General features: G+C 41.6%; 1 protein-coding gene across 1 annotated transcript in view; it reads right to left on the bottom strand.

Annotated features, from left to right (window-relative positions):
- The window catches only part of cd109 (CD109 molecule), a 28116-nt gene extending 11082 nt beyond the window's left edge, over window positions 1-17034 (bottom strand). Inside the window, exons 1-19 of the mRNA XM_088325621.1 lie at window positions 16920-17034; window positions 15971-16137; window positions 15872-15900; window positions 13462-13698; window positions 13278-13403; window positions 11817-11856; window positions 11659-11740; window positions 11481-11574; window positions 9790-9916; window positions 9620-9729; window positions 7325-7564; window positions 6228-6329; window positions 6100-6162; window positions 5277-5450; window positions 5067-5222; window positions 2902-2991; window positions 2002-2071; window positions 1823-1925; window positions 503-620 (exon numbers count right to left, since the gene is read on the bottom strand). Coding sequence (XP_088181747.1) covers window positions 503-620; window positions 1823-1925; window positions 2002-2071; window positions 2902-2991; window positions 5067-5222; window positions 5277-5450; window positions 6100-6162; window positions 6228-6329; window positions 7325-7564; window positions 9620-9729; window positions 9790-9916; window positions 11481-11574; window positions 11659-11740; window positions 11817-11856; window positions 13278-13403; window positions 13462-13698; window positions 15872-15900; window positions 15971-16137; window positions 16920-17002 — 2211 coding nt within the window. The 5' untranslated portion in view covers window positions 17003-17034. The remainder of the gene's footprint in view (window positions 1-502; window positions 621-1822; window positions 1926-2001; window positions 2072-2901; window positions 2992-5066; window positions 5223-5276; window positions 5451-6099; window positions 6163-6227; window positions 6330-7324; window positions 7565-9619; window positions 9730-9789; window positions 9917-11480; window positions 11575-11658; window positions 11741-11816; window positions 11857-13277; window positions 13404-13461; window positions 13699-15871; window positions 15901-15970; window positions 16138-16919) is intronic.
- Between the last annotated feature and the right edge of the window lie 1689 nt (window positions 17035-18723).

The raw sequence follows: 18723 nt of genomic DNA, 5'->3' as shown, positions 1-18723 counted from the left end.
TCAATCAAATCGAATTCTGCGGAGCTCCAAAAAGTCCAAGTTCAGCCTTTGTAGTCTTTCCGGATATGACAAATTGTGCATCCCAGGTTTCCGCTTCGTATACCTACGTTGAACTCCTTCCAGTAGGTTGATGTCTTTGAGTAAGTAAGGGTTCCACACAACGCTATTATATTCTAACCGGGGTCTAACATACACGCAAAACATTCGAACTAAGAATGCTGCATTCTTGTTGTAAACATTTCTGTAAATGTTTGATGCTACGTTATTGGTTTTGTTGGTCATTTTGGCGATATGCATGATAAACTGAAGTAAGAGTGACACCCAGATCCTTATGTTTAGTAACAACATGCAAATCATGATCATTAATGCTATACAGCGGAACAGAGCCGCGAAAAAACGACTGTGCTAAGCATTTATGAGATGACGGTTGCAGTTGCCACTGTTCGGCCCAAAGAAAAACGGATTTCATGTCATTTTGAAGAGAATCAATTGTATAACGGACCTGGGTGGGCATCTGGACCAAGCCGAGGCCGAGAGTGTGAGACATGACGAAGGCGCTGGCCGTCCAGGTCCCGGTGGCTTCCGGGACCGTCACCGTAATCGCCGCCGTTTTTGAATTACTGCAACAACACAGAGGTGACGAGATTTTGAAGGCGCGTGAGAAGTTATTTTGTCACAAATATTTTGCTCACTTTACGAAGGGAAGTTCAGTTTACGAGCAATCCCAGAGGCTACCACTAGAGACCGCTCGATGCTCGTGAACACTCATATTGGGAATACATTCCGACGTTGTTTTTTCAGTAAGAGGGTTATCTAACTCTATATCAGGGGTGTCCAACTCGTTTTAGCTGGGGGCCACAAATGCTATAAAAAAATCTCACGGGGCCGGATGAGTAAGTTTAAGAGAAAGAGAGAGGGAGAAAAAGAGAGAGAAAGAGAGGGAGGGAAAGAGAGAGCGATAAACAGATAGGGAGAACAAGGGAGACAGAGTAACAGTGAGAGAAAAAGAGAGAGCAGAATAGAGATATGAATGGAGAAGGGGGAAATTGGTATAGACTCTCACTGTCTATCTCTCTTTATCTCTCTCCCTTTCTATCCATCACTCATCTATCTCCTTTCTCTTTCTCTCTCTCCCATTCTCTCTCTCTATCTACCCCCCCTTCTCTCTCCCCCTTTCTCTATTTCTATCTATATATCACTCATCTATCACTCTCTCTCTCTCCCCCTTTTCTCTATTTCTATCTATATATCACTCATCTATCACTCTCTCTCTCTCCCCCTTTTCTCTATTTCTATACATCTCCCCCTTTCTCTTTATATCTATCTATCTATCACTCATCTATCTATCTCTCCCCCCTTTCTCTCTCTATCTATCACTCATCTATCTCTCTCTCCCCTTTTTCTTTATTTCTATCACTCATTTATCTCTCTACCTATCTCTCCCCCCTTTCTCTATTTCTATCTATCACCCATCCATCTATCTCTCTCTCCCCCCTTTCTCTATTTCTATCTATTTATCACTCATCTATCTTTCACTATCTATCTATCTCTATCTCTCACTCTCTATCTCTCACTATCTATCTCTCCCCCATTTTTATATTTCTATCTATCCCCCTTTCTCTATTTCTATCTATCTTTCACTCTATCTATCTATCTATCTATCTATCTATCTCTCACTATCTCTCCCCCTTTCTCTATTTCTATCTATCACTCATCTATCTCTCCCCCTTTCTCTATTTATATCTATCTATCTCCCTCTCTCTCCATTTCTCTCTATCTCTCTATCTGGCCAGTTGTAGTAAAAGGGGGGAAAGGGCCTCACTCTGTGAACATTTCAGTCCATATCCACGTCTCCGGAGGACAATTTGCCGATTCCATCATGTGCTCCTCATAGTGGTACCCGGAGTCCATGTAGTAGTCCTTTCCTATAGGGGGGATTTTAGCACATATATTTTAGCAGGTCCTTCAATTTGAACTGAAAAACCTTTCTTGCTACTTAACCTGTTTCTTGCATCATCCAGGGATATTTAGTGTGGAGGGGCGCGTCCGTTAAGACAATAAGCTGGCACGACTGCAATGAAAACGTAGATACTTTTACTCATTCAGTTTCCCTCTCTCAAAAAGGGAAAAATAACACCAATTATATGGTTCCAAATTATTCGATGAATAAAACATAAAATATAATTTATTTGTGATTTCCTAAATGAACAGAAATAAAAATCCCTTTTGAAATAAGCAATTTATTTATCTTAAAAACATGTTATTGATGAAATCTCATTAGATATTAAATTATAATATTAAATATTCTTAGTTGATTTTTGTTCGTGTATTTTTAATATTTAATTAAAAAATAAACAGGGGAAAAGCTATTATTTAGGATTTATTTTGGGGATCAACAATTTATTTCTTGTCTTAACACATTCATTTATTGTTTTATTAAATGTTTTCCATAAACAGAATTATATGTATTTTTTTTTAAAGAAAATCTTGATCAAAATAAATAAATAACCGCAATTAAACAAAATAATAATAATTATTAAAACGTACAATACAATGGCTACTGGTAAATGTAGTTATGTGTAATATAATAAAATTTTCGAAATGTCAATTATATGACACATTTATAGTAAACTATTTCAAATATATTTCAAAATAATATCCGATTACTTTTAATTAATGCAAGCAACCTATTATCTCTTGACTCAACTGGTGAAATTGCTACCAAAATAAAATAATATATGATTCAATGACTGATGAAATGCAGGCAATAAGATTGAAATGGGGATATGGTGCATTGAATGGCAATTGTCTGATTTTGCCTGGGAGCCTTCAGGACATTGTTCAAAGAATGCAGGGTGGGATGCAGATTCCACTAAACAAAAACAGTGTGCGTGTGAGGACCGTGAACACTGAGAGCGGATCTCCCGTTCCCCAGTACTCGGGATAATCCATCCCTGAGGAAAGATGGTACTTGTACTCCTCCCGTAGTGCCTGACAAAGAAAAACAAGAAAAAAGGGTGATGGTGTCAACAAAAGGGGCAACATGACACGTTTTGGTGATACGGGCCTGGCGGCTATTTTCTTGGCTGATGTAAATATCTCAATTTTCTCACATGATGACATTGAGCTCTGTTATGTTTTTACTAACATACAGAGATAAGTAACTTCTGGCATCAAGTAATTTGTGACTACAGAAAATTCCGGACTACAGAGCGTACCTGATTAAAAGGCGCATGCCCAAATCTAAGGAAGAAACTCCATTTTCTTTGTGTACAAGCTACACCAGATTTTAAAATCTTCAGATATATCCTTTTTTTTTACATTTGAAAGATAGCAAATCACCGGGGAAATGTCTAGTACAGAAAAGTTACATGTTGTGTCTGTAGCTGTCAGTCTCAATGAACTAGTAGTTATAATTTCCGTATTTTCTGTACTATAAGGCGCACCGGATTATAACGCGCACCCACCAAAAATAGTCTTTTGTCATATAATTTCCATACAAAAGGCGCACCGGACTATAAGGCGCTACAGTAGGAACCTCAACAAAACAGTTAGATAGGTCAGTCAAACTTTATCCCGGCTCCTACGTGTCCTTGGGTAAGACACTGAACCCCTAATGCCCAAACCCCTAATACCTCTGATATACAAACATTTACACCGAAAAACACTGGGAACCACTCGATGAAGGTGCTGTATCTGAGTCGGATCATGCTAGCTGTCTGTTTTGCTCCATAATTCCCATTTACAAATAAACAGACGAGTACAATTCTTTCTCGAGGCAGGTCCTTTTTAGCCCATACGAGCCTGGAAATGCTAAAAAGGACCCGCCTCCTTTACCCCCTGAATAACCCAATAGTGACCAGTTCAAATGATGATTGACACATTGGTTAGGAAATGAAATGCCAGTATACGCCGGGGGGAAAATCTAGTTCGGCGGCTGCTTGCCTTAGTTGCGAGACTTTGCGACTCAATATTGATCCATATATAAGGCGCACTGTATTATAAGGCGCATGGTCAGCTTTTAGGTACGCCTGATAGTCGTGAAAATACAGTCATTCCATTGCCATTAACATATACACAGGAAATCAGATAGCTGGGATAGTCTCCAGCATTCTTGCGACCCTTTGTGAGTCAGAAAAAAATGATTATACATCAATGATTGGAATCTTTACAAAAAGAAGTGTCGGATGATTGAATATTTTAGTGTGACGTAATATAAGGCTGTAATCATTCTGATAACTGTCAGCCGGATAATTATCATACACCCCTCCTTAGTTAGTAACTAGTGTAGGCATTTATAATTATTTTTTTATATCGTGGTAGCAATACTTGGTCTCCACTCCATTACTTTGTCATGTGTGCCAAGGAATGGAAGAGCAGTCGCATGGCACAGCAAGTGTAGAGACTGTTGTGAGTGTACGGGCTTCTGAATTTTAGTCAGTGCAGTACATTAAGTTTTGTTTAAAGAATATCTTTATCGCTCACTTGCGTATATCTTAATGCCAATGTAATCAATATAGACTGTTGCGCTAATTGATTGACAGCTGTGGACGGGGACCAAACAAATGTATTAATTGCAGCCCAATGTATTACTTTGCCCTCCTAAACACATCCTCGCTGATTCTGCTAAGATCGGACAGTGGAAATCTCTGTTCAAGTGCATCATTAATTATATAGCGAGGCATTCGGCTACCGGAGGGATTCTTTCTTGCGCCTATACCTGCGCTTCATTGGATTTCTTCACTTTGACATTCAGAGCACTTGGCAGAAATCACATTGCATCATCATCTGCCACGTGCCCTCACGAGTCTTTGTTTTGTGTGATTAGTCGGATTAAGCCAGCTGATTGGCACTCGCTGAGGTGCGTGTCCAAAGTCGCCACTGACACCCTTTCGACCATCCGCCTCGCGAAAATATAAAAAGAAGAATAAGCCTAATCATATTGTAAGCCCCGGTGTTGAAAATGTAAAAATAAAGAAGCGGTTTGTTGTCCGGAGTTTACGGTAGGTAATTTTGACTTCAAGTAATCAGTAACTAACTGGCTTTCAAATCCATTCAAGCCTCACCATCATTTTCTCCAAGTTGTCGTGATGTGGTTCTGCCCACAACGGCGGCCGGTCCTGCACCATGACGCCCACCAGAGATCCTGCCTCCGCCGCAGACACTCTCAGTGTCACCTCCCCGCCCGGTCTGCTCTCCGATTGGCTCCAGCTCACCGATACCTGTCGACCAAACGTCAACGGCGCCGTTGCTTAACAACCAAGGCGACGACAGACCTGGTTGTGCAGGAGGGGATGGACGTCCAGGCAGATGACGTCATTGACCACCTCGCCGTCCTCTTGGACCACAAAAACGATCACGTAGACTGTCGGAGTCCAAGAAGCCTCCGGGAACAACGTGAGCTGCTTGGATCCTTTGCCGGCGGAGATGATGTCATCTGCACACTTTACCTAAAAGGCAATATGTTAAGTTTCACTGAGAAGCAGAGGAAGTCCAGAAGGTTTCTCAACTTTTTAGGGACAGTTTTACCATTAAATACATTTCGAGGCATACTACCCTTAGAAAATACTTTAAGAATACTTGAAATTAATTCAGTTCAACTCAAAGTATCACATGTAAACAGGGTTGGGTAGGGTTACTTTAACTGGATTACTTTCAATTACTTTTGGATTACTCCAATAGCAAATATGCTTATAAAAGACAAAAGAAACTAAATATGAATAAAATGAGTACATTTTGTGCAGGCTCGGGGAGTAACGGAACACATGGAACGGCAAAAATCATGTTTGGATTGATTTTCATTTTGTTTCTGTGGCATTTTGTTAGTTTTGCCGGAGATCAAAGAGATCAAAGCCAGGAGAGAAAGCTTACCACGTGTTGTGAGTCATCATTTTATTTATATTTAGTTTCTTTTGTCTTTTATTAGCATATTTGGTATTGGAGTCATCCAAAAGTCATTGGAAGTAATCCAGTTAAAGTAACCCTACCCAACCCTGTATATAAATGTATTAATGGTGGATGGGGGGGATCCCTTAACCGCTAGGGTTTTGAAGGCACATTTCCTGTGGTGTGCCTTGGGAACTGGTCTAAACAACTCACCATGTAGTGAATTCCCATCACTGGAAAAGTGGCATCGATGTACAGCGTGAACGGAATTCCAACCTAAGGCGTCGGCACAAAAACTCGTAAGCGGGTAAACGTCCGGACCGCTTCGAGTCAGGTGTTACCTCTACGCTGTTTGAGGCGCTTCGGATCTGGATGTAGGAATGACTCGGGGAGGAGTAGCTGGAGAAGAGCTGGAGCATCTGGTAGCTGTCTGCCACTGAGGCCTGCTCACCAATCCAAAGGTTTTGTGTTGTAACCCAGTTAAAAAGTGAGTGAAAAAGAAATCAATAAAAAGGATAATTCAACTTTTGAATAAAATAAAAATCCTATCCGTGCGCATAAAAACACATTTTGCAACTAATAATGGGTTTATCAACAGAAACAAATAAAACAGGGTTAATAAACAAAGAATGACCAAATTTAGGATTTCTCACCTGACACCTTAATCCACAGGTGTCAAACAGGTGGCCCGCGGGCCAGATCAGGCCCGCTAAGGGATTGAATCCGGCCCGCGTGACAACACTCGGAGAAGCGCAAGAGAAAAACAAGCTGCAGGTTGAAATATGTCAACTTGATGTTGCCAAAGAAAGGTACTTTGAACAAAGACACTGTACTTGTGTTTATTTCTCTCTTTCTCTTTCTTTTCCACCCCTTTTCTCCCACTCTGTCTCTTTCACTCTGTGTTTCTCTTTCTCTTCCTTTGTTGCTCTTTGTCTCTTTCTCTCTCTGTGCCTTTTTAACTTTTTTTGCTCTAACTTCCTTTTTTCCTTTTCTCTCTTTTCTCTTTCTCTCTACCTACCCTTCGCGCTTTCTTTTCTCTTTTCTCTCCTTCTGTCTTTCCATTTCTCTTTGGATTTCTTTCTTCCTCCCCTTCCTTTTCCCCCTCTCTCACGACTTTTTATCTTTTGTTTCTCACGCTCTCTCCCTCTCTTTGTCCCGCCCTCTCTCCTTTTCCCTCCCACTTTCTTTTATTTCTTTATCTCTCTTTTTCTTTCTCTTTAATCTACTAGTCCGGTCCCCGATTTAAATCCAAGTCAGAGTGTGTTTTTACTATAATCTGTGTCAACTATTGCTAGCTTTTGTTAAAAATTAATTCTGACTCTGGTGTTTCCTCCATTCAAACCTAAAACTGTAGCTTTTCTTCCCTCTGTCTAACAGCATAGGTGCTGCCCAATTTTCAATGGCCATTGTCACAGTGACCACCTTCTTCGCGACTTACGTGAATGTGAAGCACTTGGGTGTCGTCGGCGAGCGGGAAGCTGATGACCACGACGCCATCCGCGGGGATGCTGAACTCCAAATCCATAGACCCATTGGGATAGGAACCCCACGATCCAGACTGGTTGTGCATAGAGCGCATGTACTCGTACCCCCAACCTTGCTGCATGACCGACACTTCGAGGGACTTCATCGTGTCTTCCCCTGACAAGGGTTTCTTGTCGGATCTGCATACGTGTACCTACGAAAACGGTAAAGAGATTCAATCGACTGATTATTAACCGTTAAAGGGACTGCTATGCCCCCACCAATGTTCCCTGTGATTTTGCACGGGTCTGAGCGTTGACACAAAGTCGGTGAGCAACGCTTGAAACAACAGTGAGCAACAGCAATCCCAAGTGTGGCAACTAAATCATTAGCAAACATGTCCAAAACTTGACATCAACTTACATTTTCCGGCAATGCAAAATTATTTTTCACTTTTAAATGAATTGACTCATGTACGATTGCCTAAAAACGTCATTTGTTTTTACAATTCTTTCATAAGATTTCCATTTATTTTATTCCTGGTATCTTTTGACGCATAATACTAACATTTTGGGGGGCTTTTTGAGTCGGTTGCACGATACACAACTGTATTTAATCACATTTTTTAGTGGAAGTACAATGTTGGCAACAAGATTGACTTGGTATCATTGGAAATTATTTGAATGCAACACAAACTTTTTCCTCTTTTTCCCTGTTTTTTCTCCTTTTGTAAAATTCATTTTTTTTTAAATCTTATTGTGTTTATTTTTCCTAGCTGTTACTTTTTTCTTGCTTTTTTGTTCTCTATTATCCTTTATCCCTTTATTTGCTTCTTTCGTTTCTTCTGGCTTTTTTTCTGAATTTTCCCTACTCTTTTTTTTTTCTCTTTTTCTCTTCTTTTGTTTCGTTTTTTTTCTCAGCTTTTCACTACTTTTTTATTTTGGTATTTTTTCTTTTTTGCTCTATTTCCCCATTTTCTGCATAATTTTACATAATATTTGGACATATAGGGATTAAAGAAGCTAAAATAATATGAAGAGCCGTTTGTGACCCAAAACAGCCGGTTCTTTTTAGTGAGCCGAGCCGAAGAAGCCAGTTCTTTCGAAAAACTCTACTGACTTTAGTCAACTTCGTTCTACTTCGACATTGACTTCCAAATACCGCATTTAGAACACAGCGTCAGGGGAACCCGTGTATTTTTACCTTCATGCACTGTAACTTTGACATAATTTGCTTCTTAATTAGCAATATCGAGCCCTGATTTTTGTGAGCTGGCTAGATTTTCTTGTTCGCGGAAAAGCTCTGGGTTGTGCGCAATCGCGCACACACGCAGCTTAGAGGGAACATTGGCCCCCACTATGTCATTTAAACACCTACTAGTGAAAATTTGGTTTGCCTTTGTTTAGTTTTCTATTTTTGACCCTCCTGTCTTGCCATAGCACATAGCAAACAGTACTCACGCAGCAGAAGACATGGAAGATCTAAACCTGTAAGTTTTTGATTCAAATGCAAGAAGGCAGAGGCCGACGAGATCGATACCAATTGCCCGAGCACATATCGGACAGATGGGGTTGATACCGGACAGGACGGGACAGAGAGGATTGATATCAAGACAGGATGTCTAAAATAAACAGGACTAACTAACTAGACGGGAACGAAACCGGAAACCGATATTGAACAACGGGACAGACAGGATTGATAACAAAACAGGATATCGAAATTAAACAGAACAAACTAGACGGGAACAAAACTGGAAACCGATATTAAACAGGACAAAAAAAAACTGGAACAATACCGGACAGGAAATACCAACAGGAAACCGGACCGGGTCAAAACCCACGTCTTGCGGGGCAGAGGTTCGTTGACGGACTGACAAAAAGTGAGTGAGAGCACAGAGCTTAAATAGAAGTAAAGCCAATCTGTCAACGAGCTGCAGCTGGCGCCACACGGGCGGGGCCAATTGGGCGTCATGGCCACCGTGACACAGAATTATACAGTGGGCCCGATTAAATCATTTAGCGTGGCAGATCTGGCCTGCAAGCCGTATGTTTGATATGAATGCTTGCAAAGTGTGCAAGTATTTTTTGTTAATTAGTGGTTGATGTTGCTAAATAAAAACCCACAAAGTACTTCAGATAATTTGCTAAAGGATTTTTGAAAAATGAATTAAATGGATTAAAGATGTTGGAAAATAACTCTTTTCCGTAAATCATCATGAAACGTCGCTCTCTGCTGGCCAAAAACGGAAACACTCCCCTCCCAGTCTTACCGTTGTCGTGAAGCTCATCGAAGGCTTCAGGATTTTGGGGTAGTCCGTGAAATACAGATCGTACGAATGCTCAAGCAGACGCACTCTGGATTTGGAGGCCACGCTGGCGCCTGAAAATCAAAGATGGATGAAAAATAGTGAGGTGGACCTCGATCGCTGGAAAAGTTAACCTGTTTGCCATTCGGTCACGTTAACGAGAACTTCCAGGTATTGGCTGTCGTCGTAGAACCTGGGGCCGTGGTCGCTCATCGGGTAATAGGTGGGGAGCGCAAATTTGAAGTCCACGTTGCCGTTGATCTGAAAGGTAGTCGTATTTATTTGTGTAGCTATTAGTCACAAATGGTCTCAAAGCGCTGCACTCGAAGTAAGGGGCTACAAAACACGACCCGGACCCGCAGGTGTTAAAGCCAGAGTCCAACCAATCAACTTTATTGAAGGACTGAACCAATGTTCCATGTCATTTTCCTAAGTCGGTGAGCAACGCTTGAAACAACAGTGAGCAACAGCAATCCCAAGTGCGGCAACTAAGTCATTAGCAAACATGTCCAAAAAAAGTTTCCGGCAATGCAAAAAAAATGTTCACTTTTGAATGAATTGACTCATGTAGGATTGCAAAGGTTGCAGGGCCTACAAACGTCATTTGTTTTTACAATTATTTCACAAGATTTCCATTTTTTTTTTTTCCTGGTATCTTTTGTCGCATAATATTACAATTTTTGGGGCCTTATTGAGTCGGTTGTAAGATACAGAACTGTACTTAATCACATTTTTTAGTGGAAATACAATTTTGGCAACAAGATTGACTTGGTATCATTGGAAATTATTGGAATGTAACACAAACTTTTTCTTCTTTTTTCCTGTTTTAAAAAAAAAATTAATTCCTTTAAAAAAAAAATCTCATTGTGTTTATTTTTATTATTGTTTATTTTTTCCTAGCTGTTACTTTTTTCTTTTAGTTCTCTATTAACTTTTTTCCCTTTGTTTGTTTCTTTTTTTTCTGGCTTTTTCCTAAATTTTCCTTCTTTTTTCTCTTCCTTCTGTTTCTTTTTTTCTCAGCTTTTCACTACTTTTTCATTTTGGTATTTTTTTTCTTTTTTGTTCTATTCCCCCTTCCTTTAAGTCATTTTGTGCATCATTTTACATCATATTTGGTCATATAGGGATGAAAGAAGCAAAAACAACCTGAAGAGCCGTTTAGGACCCGAAAGAGCCGGTTCCTTTGAGTGAGCCGAGCCAAAGAAGCCGGTTCTCGAAAAACTCTACTGACTTTACTCAACTTCATTCTACTTCGACCTTGACTTCAAAATACCGCATTTAGAACACAGCGTCAGGGGAACCTGTGTATTTTGACCTTCAGGCACTGTAACTTTGACTTAATTGGATTCTTAATGAGCAATTTGGAGCCCTGATTTTTGTGAGCTGGCTAGATTTTCTTGTGCGCGGAAAAGCTCTGGATAGTGTGCAATTGCGCACACACGCAGCTTAGAGGGAACATTGGACCGCACCCAAATGTTCACATTTTATTTGCGAGGACTCGGGAGGAGGAAGGGTGATTAGGGCTTACCCGCACCCCCGCAGCGCGCTCACCTCTCTGGGTTAAAAGAGCCAGTGAGAGCGCGGACGTGGGCTCCGCGAAATGGGTACTAAATCCATCATGCAAATTCTCCACACAAAGAAAGAACGATGACAGGTGGATAATTCAAAAACGAGAAAAAAAAACTTAAACTTATCAAAGCTGAAGCTAAAATTCAGATTTGGATGATTACAAAATATTTTCAACTGATTTGTTGGATCGAATTCATTGTTCGATTCATCGAGTGGTTTTTGCACCTCTAGAAATGAGAACAATTCACTCACTCACCTGTCTGTGTTCATCAAAGATTTCCATTCGTCCATGATAGTGATGCACCACCGTGATGTTGACGTGTCCTATCACAGGTTGTCCATACTTAAACCTGAAGAATATTTACAATGTTTTAAACATAGGTTTAAAAAAAAACAAAAAAACACGCAGCAACGTGAGATAACAATTTTCTGACCTGGCCGTAATAGACCCCGCCAACGTGTCATCGCGATGGAGAACTTTGGGAAGGTCCAACATGACTTTGAACTTGGGCTTGACTGAGGTAGCATGAAAGAAAAGACAAAAAACAAAATCACTGCCGTTTTTATTACTCATCACGCAGCAAGCACTTACCGTGGTCATCTACGTACACGTGTTTATAAGTGGCGCCCCCCTGTGGAGAAGACAGAATATTGATCTGCAAGATGGCAAGGTCTCTGAAGAATTTCTCATGTTGCTACTGTCATGATTACCGATGTGATGCACCTGTGTCTGCTCCTTTGGGGGCAACTGCCTCGGACTCTGATTGGCTCCCTGTCACTATTTAAACCCACTCCTCTCTGCAAACCTCAGTTAACACTGACTCCCACCTGTTTTTTGCTCCCGTCTGTTCCCTGGCTTCGACCTGTTTTTTGATCCTGACCACGTCTACTCTACCGTCCCAGCTTTCGACCTTTTTGTCCCCGACCACGTCTACTCTCCTTTCCTGGCTTACGACTCGCTTCCAACCCCGACCACGTTTTTGCTCTCCTGTCCCGGCTACAGACCCGTTTTTCCATTCCCGACAACGCCATCGCTCGCCACGAAAGATCCACTTCCGAGTTCAGAGCGACCTGCTACCCGCGTCCAGCAATCACCGGATCGTGGGCGCAACCCTTTCATTTCTTCCAATAAAACTTGTGAGACACACAACGCAAGTGGGTCCTGTCTCCGTTCTGGTCCTGACAGCTGTGGCACAACCACACCCAGACCTTAACTCGACCAAATTGGGCTCTTCATTGTGGTCATCGCAGGCACCCCGGTAGTCCCCTAAGAACACCTGAGACGCCTAAGTTATTTTGATAGTTCACCAGTGATGGGTCGTTGTAATTTTTTCCAGGAAATTTTATTTCTTACTGGCGTTAGGTTCAGTCAACAACTAAAACTGTCACAGTTGCCATGGCGCCCAATTGGCCCCGCCCGTGTGGCGCCAGCTGCGGCTTGTTGGCGGATTGGCTTTCCATCTATTTTAAGCTCAGCGCTCTCACACTTCCTTTGTCAGCCCGTCAACAAACCTCTGCCCCGCGGGACGTGGGTTCTGACTCGGACCTGTTTTCCTGTTGGTATTTCCTGTCCAGTATTGATCCCGTTTATTTTTGTCGTGTTTATTATTCTCTCCAGTTCTCGTCTAGTTTGTCCTGTTTGTTTTCAATATCCTGTTTCATTATCTATCCTGTCTGTCCCATCCTGTCCGGTATCGACCCCGTCGGTCCGATATCAACTCGGGCTATTGGTATCGATCTCGTCGGCCTCTGGCTTCCTATCATTTCTCGCCAGACTGCCGCCTAACGTGCATGACTCCCCATTTCCCGTAAAATAAAAGGCTTGTGTGAGTAACGTCACGCGTTTAGGTCCTGATCCTGTTCCAGTTCATGACAAAAACATATTTTAACTCATCTTCTAACAATTACAACCTATTAATAACATAGTCATCACATCATAAGTTATCAATTTAGGAACTGCTTGCCAATCAGTAACAAAATGTATTCCTCAGCTTTAAAAAAAACAAAAATGGGTGACCCTCGGGTTTTAAGGGTGTGTGGATGTTAAACTCACGTCCATCATGACACAAATAGTCCAGCGTCCCAGGGGCGGATGCTGGGACAGACGGAACTCTCTGGACAGAACTCCAAGGATAGGCTGAGCGGAGCGCCACTGCCGAAGCAGGTTGTCCCGCGGGTCCTGGGACGCAAATGGAGTGAATCAACATGATTGATCCTTTATCTATGGGTGGCCTTACCTTGACTAGGATGTCGGCTGAGCTGTTGCAAGGTTTCATGCCGTTCCGAAGGCTGACGACTCGGAAGCGGACCGGCTCGCCAGCTCGGTACCAGTCCTTGTCCGTGTGGATGAAGGACACGCATCCTCGGCGTTCAAAGTGCAAATGCGTCGTGTTGGAAAAAACATGGCGGCTACCCTCGTAACCTGCGACCTCCAGGATGAAGGAGTCTTCCCGGTTGGACTCGTTGAAGGTTACCTGCCGAAAGGGGGAAACGGATAGATTGTCACGGTTGCCATGGCGCCCAATTGGCCCCACCCATGGACACCGGCTGAGACGCGTTGACTGATTGCTCCTTGGGAGTACTTAAACGCGGTCCTTTGAGCCATTAGGTTGTCAGAGCGTCTGTGAAACTTCTCCAAGACTCCTGTTGAACTCTGTGAAATGCCTAGTCTGTGAATTTGCCTGCGATTGATCCTGTTTTAGTTTTGGCCTGATTTGTTTGATTTTGACCACTCTTTTGTTTGAGTTTCAATCCACTTCTCCGACCATCGATCCCCGGATCGAGTGTGCGCGCATTCCTGCTCTCCCTAATAAATTGTGAATACGTTACGCTATTGGGTTCTCAATCCTGGTTTGTGACATAGACCCGTTATCCCTTTCTGTAGTCGCCCGGCCCTTTTTCTGCCTTTGCGTCGATAACTTTGCCAACAGCTTGATGAACCCACATTATGTGCGCTCAATTTAAATTTCAAGTTGCTCCAAAAGCCCTCACTCTAGACCACAGGTGTCAAACAGGCGGCCCGTGGGCCGGATCAGGCCCGCCAAGGGTTTTAATTTGGCCCATGAGACAACACTGAGGGAAGTGGAAGAAAAAAAAAAAGAGCTGCAGTTTTACACATGTCCAGTTGTATTTCTCTCTCTCCTTTTTCTATCTTTCTTTTTCCCATTCACCCTCTCTGTTTCTCCTCAATCTTTCTTTTTTCTCTTATTCTCACTCTCTTTAACTCCCTCTTTCTTTCTTTTTTTTACTTTTTTCTCACCCTTTCTCTTTCCCTTTTCTATTTCTCACTCTTATTTTGTCTTTCTATCATTTTTATTTATTTCTCTCTTTTCCTCACTCATTTTCTTTCTCTCTTTCTCATGCTTACTTCTTTTCTCTCTCTTTCATAATCACTGTATACTGTACCTCCAGCGCACTAGGAACTTTGACATTTCTATTGTTTAATATCTCGTGCATCCATGCAATATCGTTGGTGAAAAGTGTAAAAAAGAAGCGATCTGTTTCTTTTAAAATGAAAGTGGAATAAGAAAGCTTGATGCGGTTGAGAAAATGGTTGGATCGCTTTTTTCGGCCACTTTTTTACCACTGAGGAGGAAGCCGCTTAAAAGTAAGTTAGACTTAACTTTGTTTATCTTTAAAGAGCATATTATTTTATGAAATGTTTATTTTTTTAGTACAAAACAATACAGGTTACATATACAAGCCTTAAACATGCTTATATAGACCTTAAACATACAAAATATAGCACTTATGAATGATCGTCCGTTTGTATGTAGGGCAATACGTCTGTATTTGATAAATAAATGTTTCTACTTTGCGGGTTTTGACTATAGCGGGACCTTCTTGGAACGCAACCTCTGCGAAAAACGAGGGATTAATGAAGGATTTTTTATTTTTATTAAATTGACTATAAGGGATTTAATATAATGCAAATTAAATTTTGCTGAAAGCAGTGGGGATTTTTCACAGGGATTCAGGGCTTGGGGTCAGTGTGGCCTGGACAAGAATGATGTTTACAGAAAAACGAGAACGAGGACAAGGGGTGACGCGGGAAAAGGAGACGAGGTTTCTGATACGCTTTCTTGTTGTGAGTCCTTCAGACATGGTGGCGTCTTTCGGCGAGGAGGCGACGGCGCGCCCAGGGGGAGGAGTCAGCACGCCCAGGGGAGGAGTCGGCACGCCCAGGGGAGGAGTCAGAACGCCCCACGGGAGTGGCCGATGCCCCGACGTGGCAAAAGTATGGAACACGGAAGATGGGGAGAGACGAAAAGATGGGGGGCTCGACAAGACTAATTAGACTAATTCGACAATAATTCGGCTAATTGGATGGAATTCACTTAGTTAAATACTATAAGAAAATAAATCTCCCCCCTTGTGGAAATGCCGGTCTCTTGTCAATATTTTCCCTAAATTAAGAAAAGAGCATGCATTGTTAGGAGAATAAAGTTTGTGTTTGGTTAATGGAGTCAAATAACTAGTTTGAATTTGGTAAACGCTAAATTTACAATATAGTTTTTTCCCTAACACTGCACAAGAAAGATGTCATAGGCCAACTTTGATCTCATTCGATGCGAAAAATAAAAACGTTTGCATCCAAATACGGCATTGTTCTCAGTCAAGCGATGATCCGGAAGGCGAAGAACTCACAGGAGGGAGCGTCACCAGTTGCGTGGATCCTTCAATCAAACAGAGAGTCTCAATCAGAACTCAATACAAAAGAGGGAAGAAGCAAAGAAAAGTCAGCACCTCCTCCGAGCAGCAATGAGCCCGAGGCGACCTCCAGGTCACCTTGGAGGATGCGAGACGTAACCGTAAGTGGCGAGTCGGTCAGGACCGTAACAGAAAAAGACGTTGGGCGTCCCGCTTGCAGCGTTCGGGGGACCAGCAGCACATAGGATGGATTGTGATCCAAACTGGAATGAAAGAATTTCTTACCGTTTCATTTGCTCTATTAGAATTAACTGCAATTGTACAAACACATCGATCATATGCTTCTAAAAATCACATTCTCGCCCCATGGTCAGATAATGTTGCTCCTATACATTCATTTTTTAAGATATTTTAACCCAGTATATGATTAAAAACCTAAACATAAGCCACATTTTATTTTTCATAAATATGAATCAACTTAAAGGGACAATGTATTATTTGCCCACTAGATGTCGCTGTATTGTGTCGTGAAGGAAAGCAAACCACGGAGACTCAAAGAGACGAAATTGCACCGTTTTAATTTTTTTTTATCCCAGCCTTTCACAAGGTTTAGGGTTTTAGGGGTACTAGTAACAGCAAGATGGCGGACAAATATGTCAACTTCCTCTTGGTGACCTCTTGTCATGTAAAGTATTTCCAAATTTATTAGGCTTTGATTAATTCAAAAACATGTTCGTATAATAGTTCATGTATTTTTCCTTGTTATTTAAATCATCCATCCAGAAACCTTGTCAAGGGACAGTCTCAAAGAACTGCACAAACCACAGATTATTGCAAACCACAGACTATTATGACACCATCCCCTGATCTAATACCGACATGAGGGCAAGGAAAACCTCAAAAACCTCAACATAAGGAAGAAGTGTGTTTTAAGCTTAGATTTGCTTAATCTTACCCAATAAATATATTGATTTCCAGCCAAATTTGTATTTTAGGACAAAAGAAGAAAAGTATCAGAATAAATAGCTTAACAAAGCTTGCTTACCCGTGTGTGAGGTTATGGGTAGCAGCAACGCCGCCAACAATGGCGAGTATCGCAAACACCCCAACAAACTTCCGACCCTCCATCGACTCGCCCGAATGTGGCCGTTGGCACACGGAGTTGCCTTTTTCTCCGCACTGGAAGAGGATGCCGACTTTTCTCAAGAAAACCTCCCGGAGGAGATGCGCCGGGATCGCGTTCCACGACCACGCCCTTCCCAGGCCGTGATGGCGAGGTGGAGTCCCAAAACACAAAAGAGGAAGAAAAAGCAAAGGTCATTGAGTGTTTGTGATTTCTGTTTATCAAAAGGAGGTTGTGTTACTTTGGATGACTTCCAAAAAATGAGTGGGACGGGATTAATGTTCCCTGTAATTTTCCACGGGTGTGAGCGTTGACACAAAGTCGGTGAGCAACGCTTGAAACAACAGTGAGCAACAGCAATTCCAAGTGTGGCAACTAAGTCATTAGCAAACATGTCCAAAACTTGACATCAAGTTACATTTTGCTGAGTTTCCGGCAATGCAAAATGATTTTTCACTTTTGAATGAATTGACTCATGTACGATTGCCCACAAACGTCATTTGTTTTACAATTCTTTCACAAGATTTCCATTTCTTTTTTTTCCCTGGTATCTTTGTCGCATAATATTAACATTTTGGGTGGCTTATTGAGTCGGTTGCACGATACACTACTGTATTTAATCACATTTTTAGTGGAAGTACAATGTTGGCAACAAGATTGACTTGGTATCATTTTTTTAATTCCTTTAAAAAAATCTCATTGTGGTTATTTTTTTCCTAGGTGTTTTTTTCTTTTTGTTTTCTTTTTACTTTTTTTCCTTACTTTTTAACGGGCTTTTTTTCTGAATTTTTCCTTCTTTTTTCTCCCCTTTTGTTTCTTCTCAGCTTTTCACAACTTTTTCATTATGTTATTTTTTTCTTTTTTGTTCCATTCCCCCCTTCCTTTAAGTCATTTTGTGCATCATTTTACATAATATTTGGTCATATAGGGATGAAAGAAGCAAAAACAACCCGAAGAGCCGTTTAGGTCCCGAAAGAGACGGTTCCTTTTAGTGAGCCGAGCCGAAGAAGCCGGTTCTCGAAAAACTCTACTGACTTTACTCCACTTCGTTCTACTTCGACATTGACTTCCAAATACTGCATTTAGAACACAGCATCAGGGGAACCCGTGTATTTTTACCCACTTGCATTGTAACTTTGACTTAATTCACTTTTAAATTAACAATTTGGAGCCCTGATTTTTGTGAGCCGGCTAGATTTTCTTGAGCGCGGAAAAGCTCTGGGCTCTAGTATTATAAAATGTAACATTGACGTATTTTTTCCACTGGTCACGTTATCTTAGTTTGCAGCTGGTTCAGAATGCAGCAGCTAGACTTTTTACTAAGACCAAAAAGTTTGAGCACATCACTCCTGTATTGGCCAACTTGCACTGGCTCCCAGTCCACTTAAGATGTGACTTCAAGGTTCTCTTATTAACATATAAATGTTTGCAAGGACTTGCACCCTCTTATCTCTCTGATTTGATTTCCCCCTATGTTCCTGCACGGAGTCTGCAGGCTCAAGAGCGTTCTCCATCCAGGCCCTGGCGCTATGGAATGCCCTGCCTTTGGAGATAAAATCTGCAACCTCAAAGGAAGTTTTTAAATCGAGGCTTCTATTCCAAAGCTTATGATCGATGCACACCTCATATTCTGTATTGTCCTGTCTTTTTCCGACTGCCTGCCTGGTGGTGATACAAGGTAGAAGGACGATTTGAGATGAGTCATTAAAACAGCGTTTGACCTGAT

The sequence above is a fragment of the Urocampus carinirostris genome, chromosome 20 (assembly GCF_059441175.1).
Source record: "Urocampus carinirostris isolate Australia breed hairy pipefish chromosome 20, RoL_Ucar_1.0, whole genome shotgun sequence".
Lineage (NCBI taxonomy): Eukaryota > Metazoa > Chordata > Actinopteri > Syngnathiformes > Syngnathidae > Urocampus > Urocampus carinirostris.
This window is presented reverse-complemented; position numbering and strand designations above follow the sequence as displayed.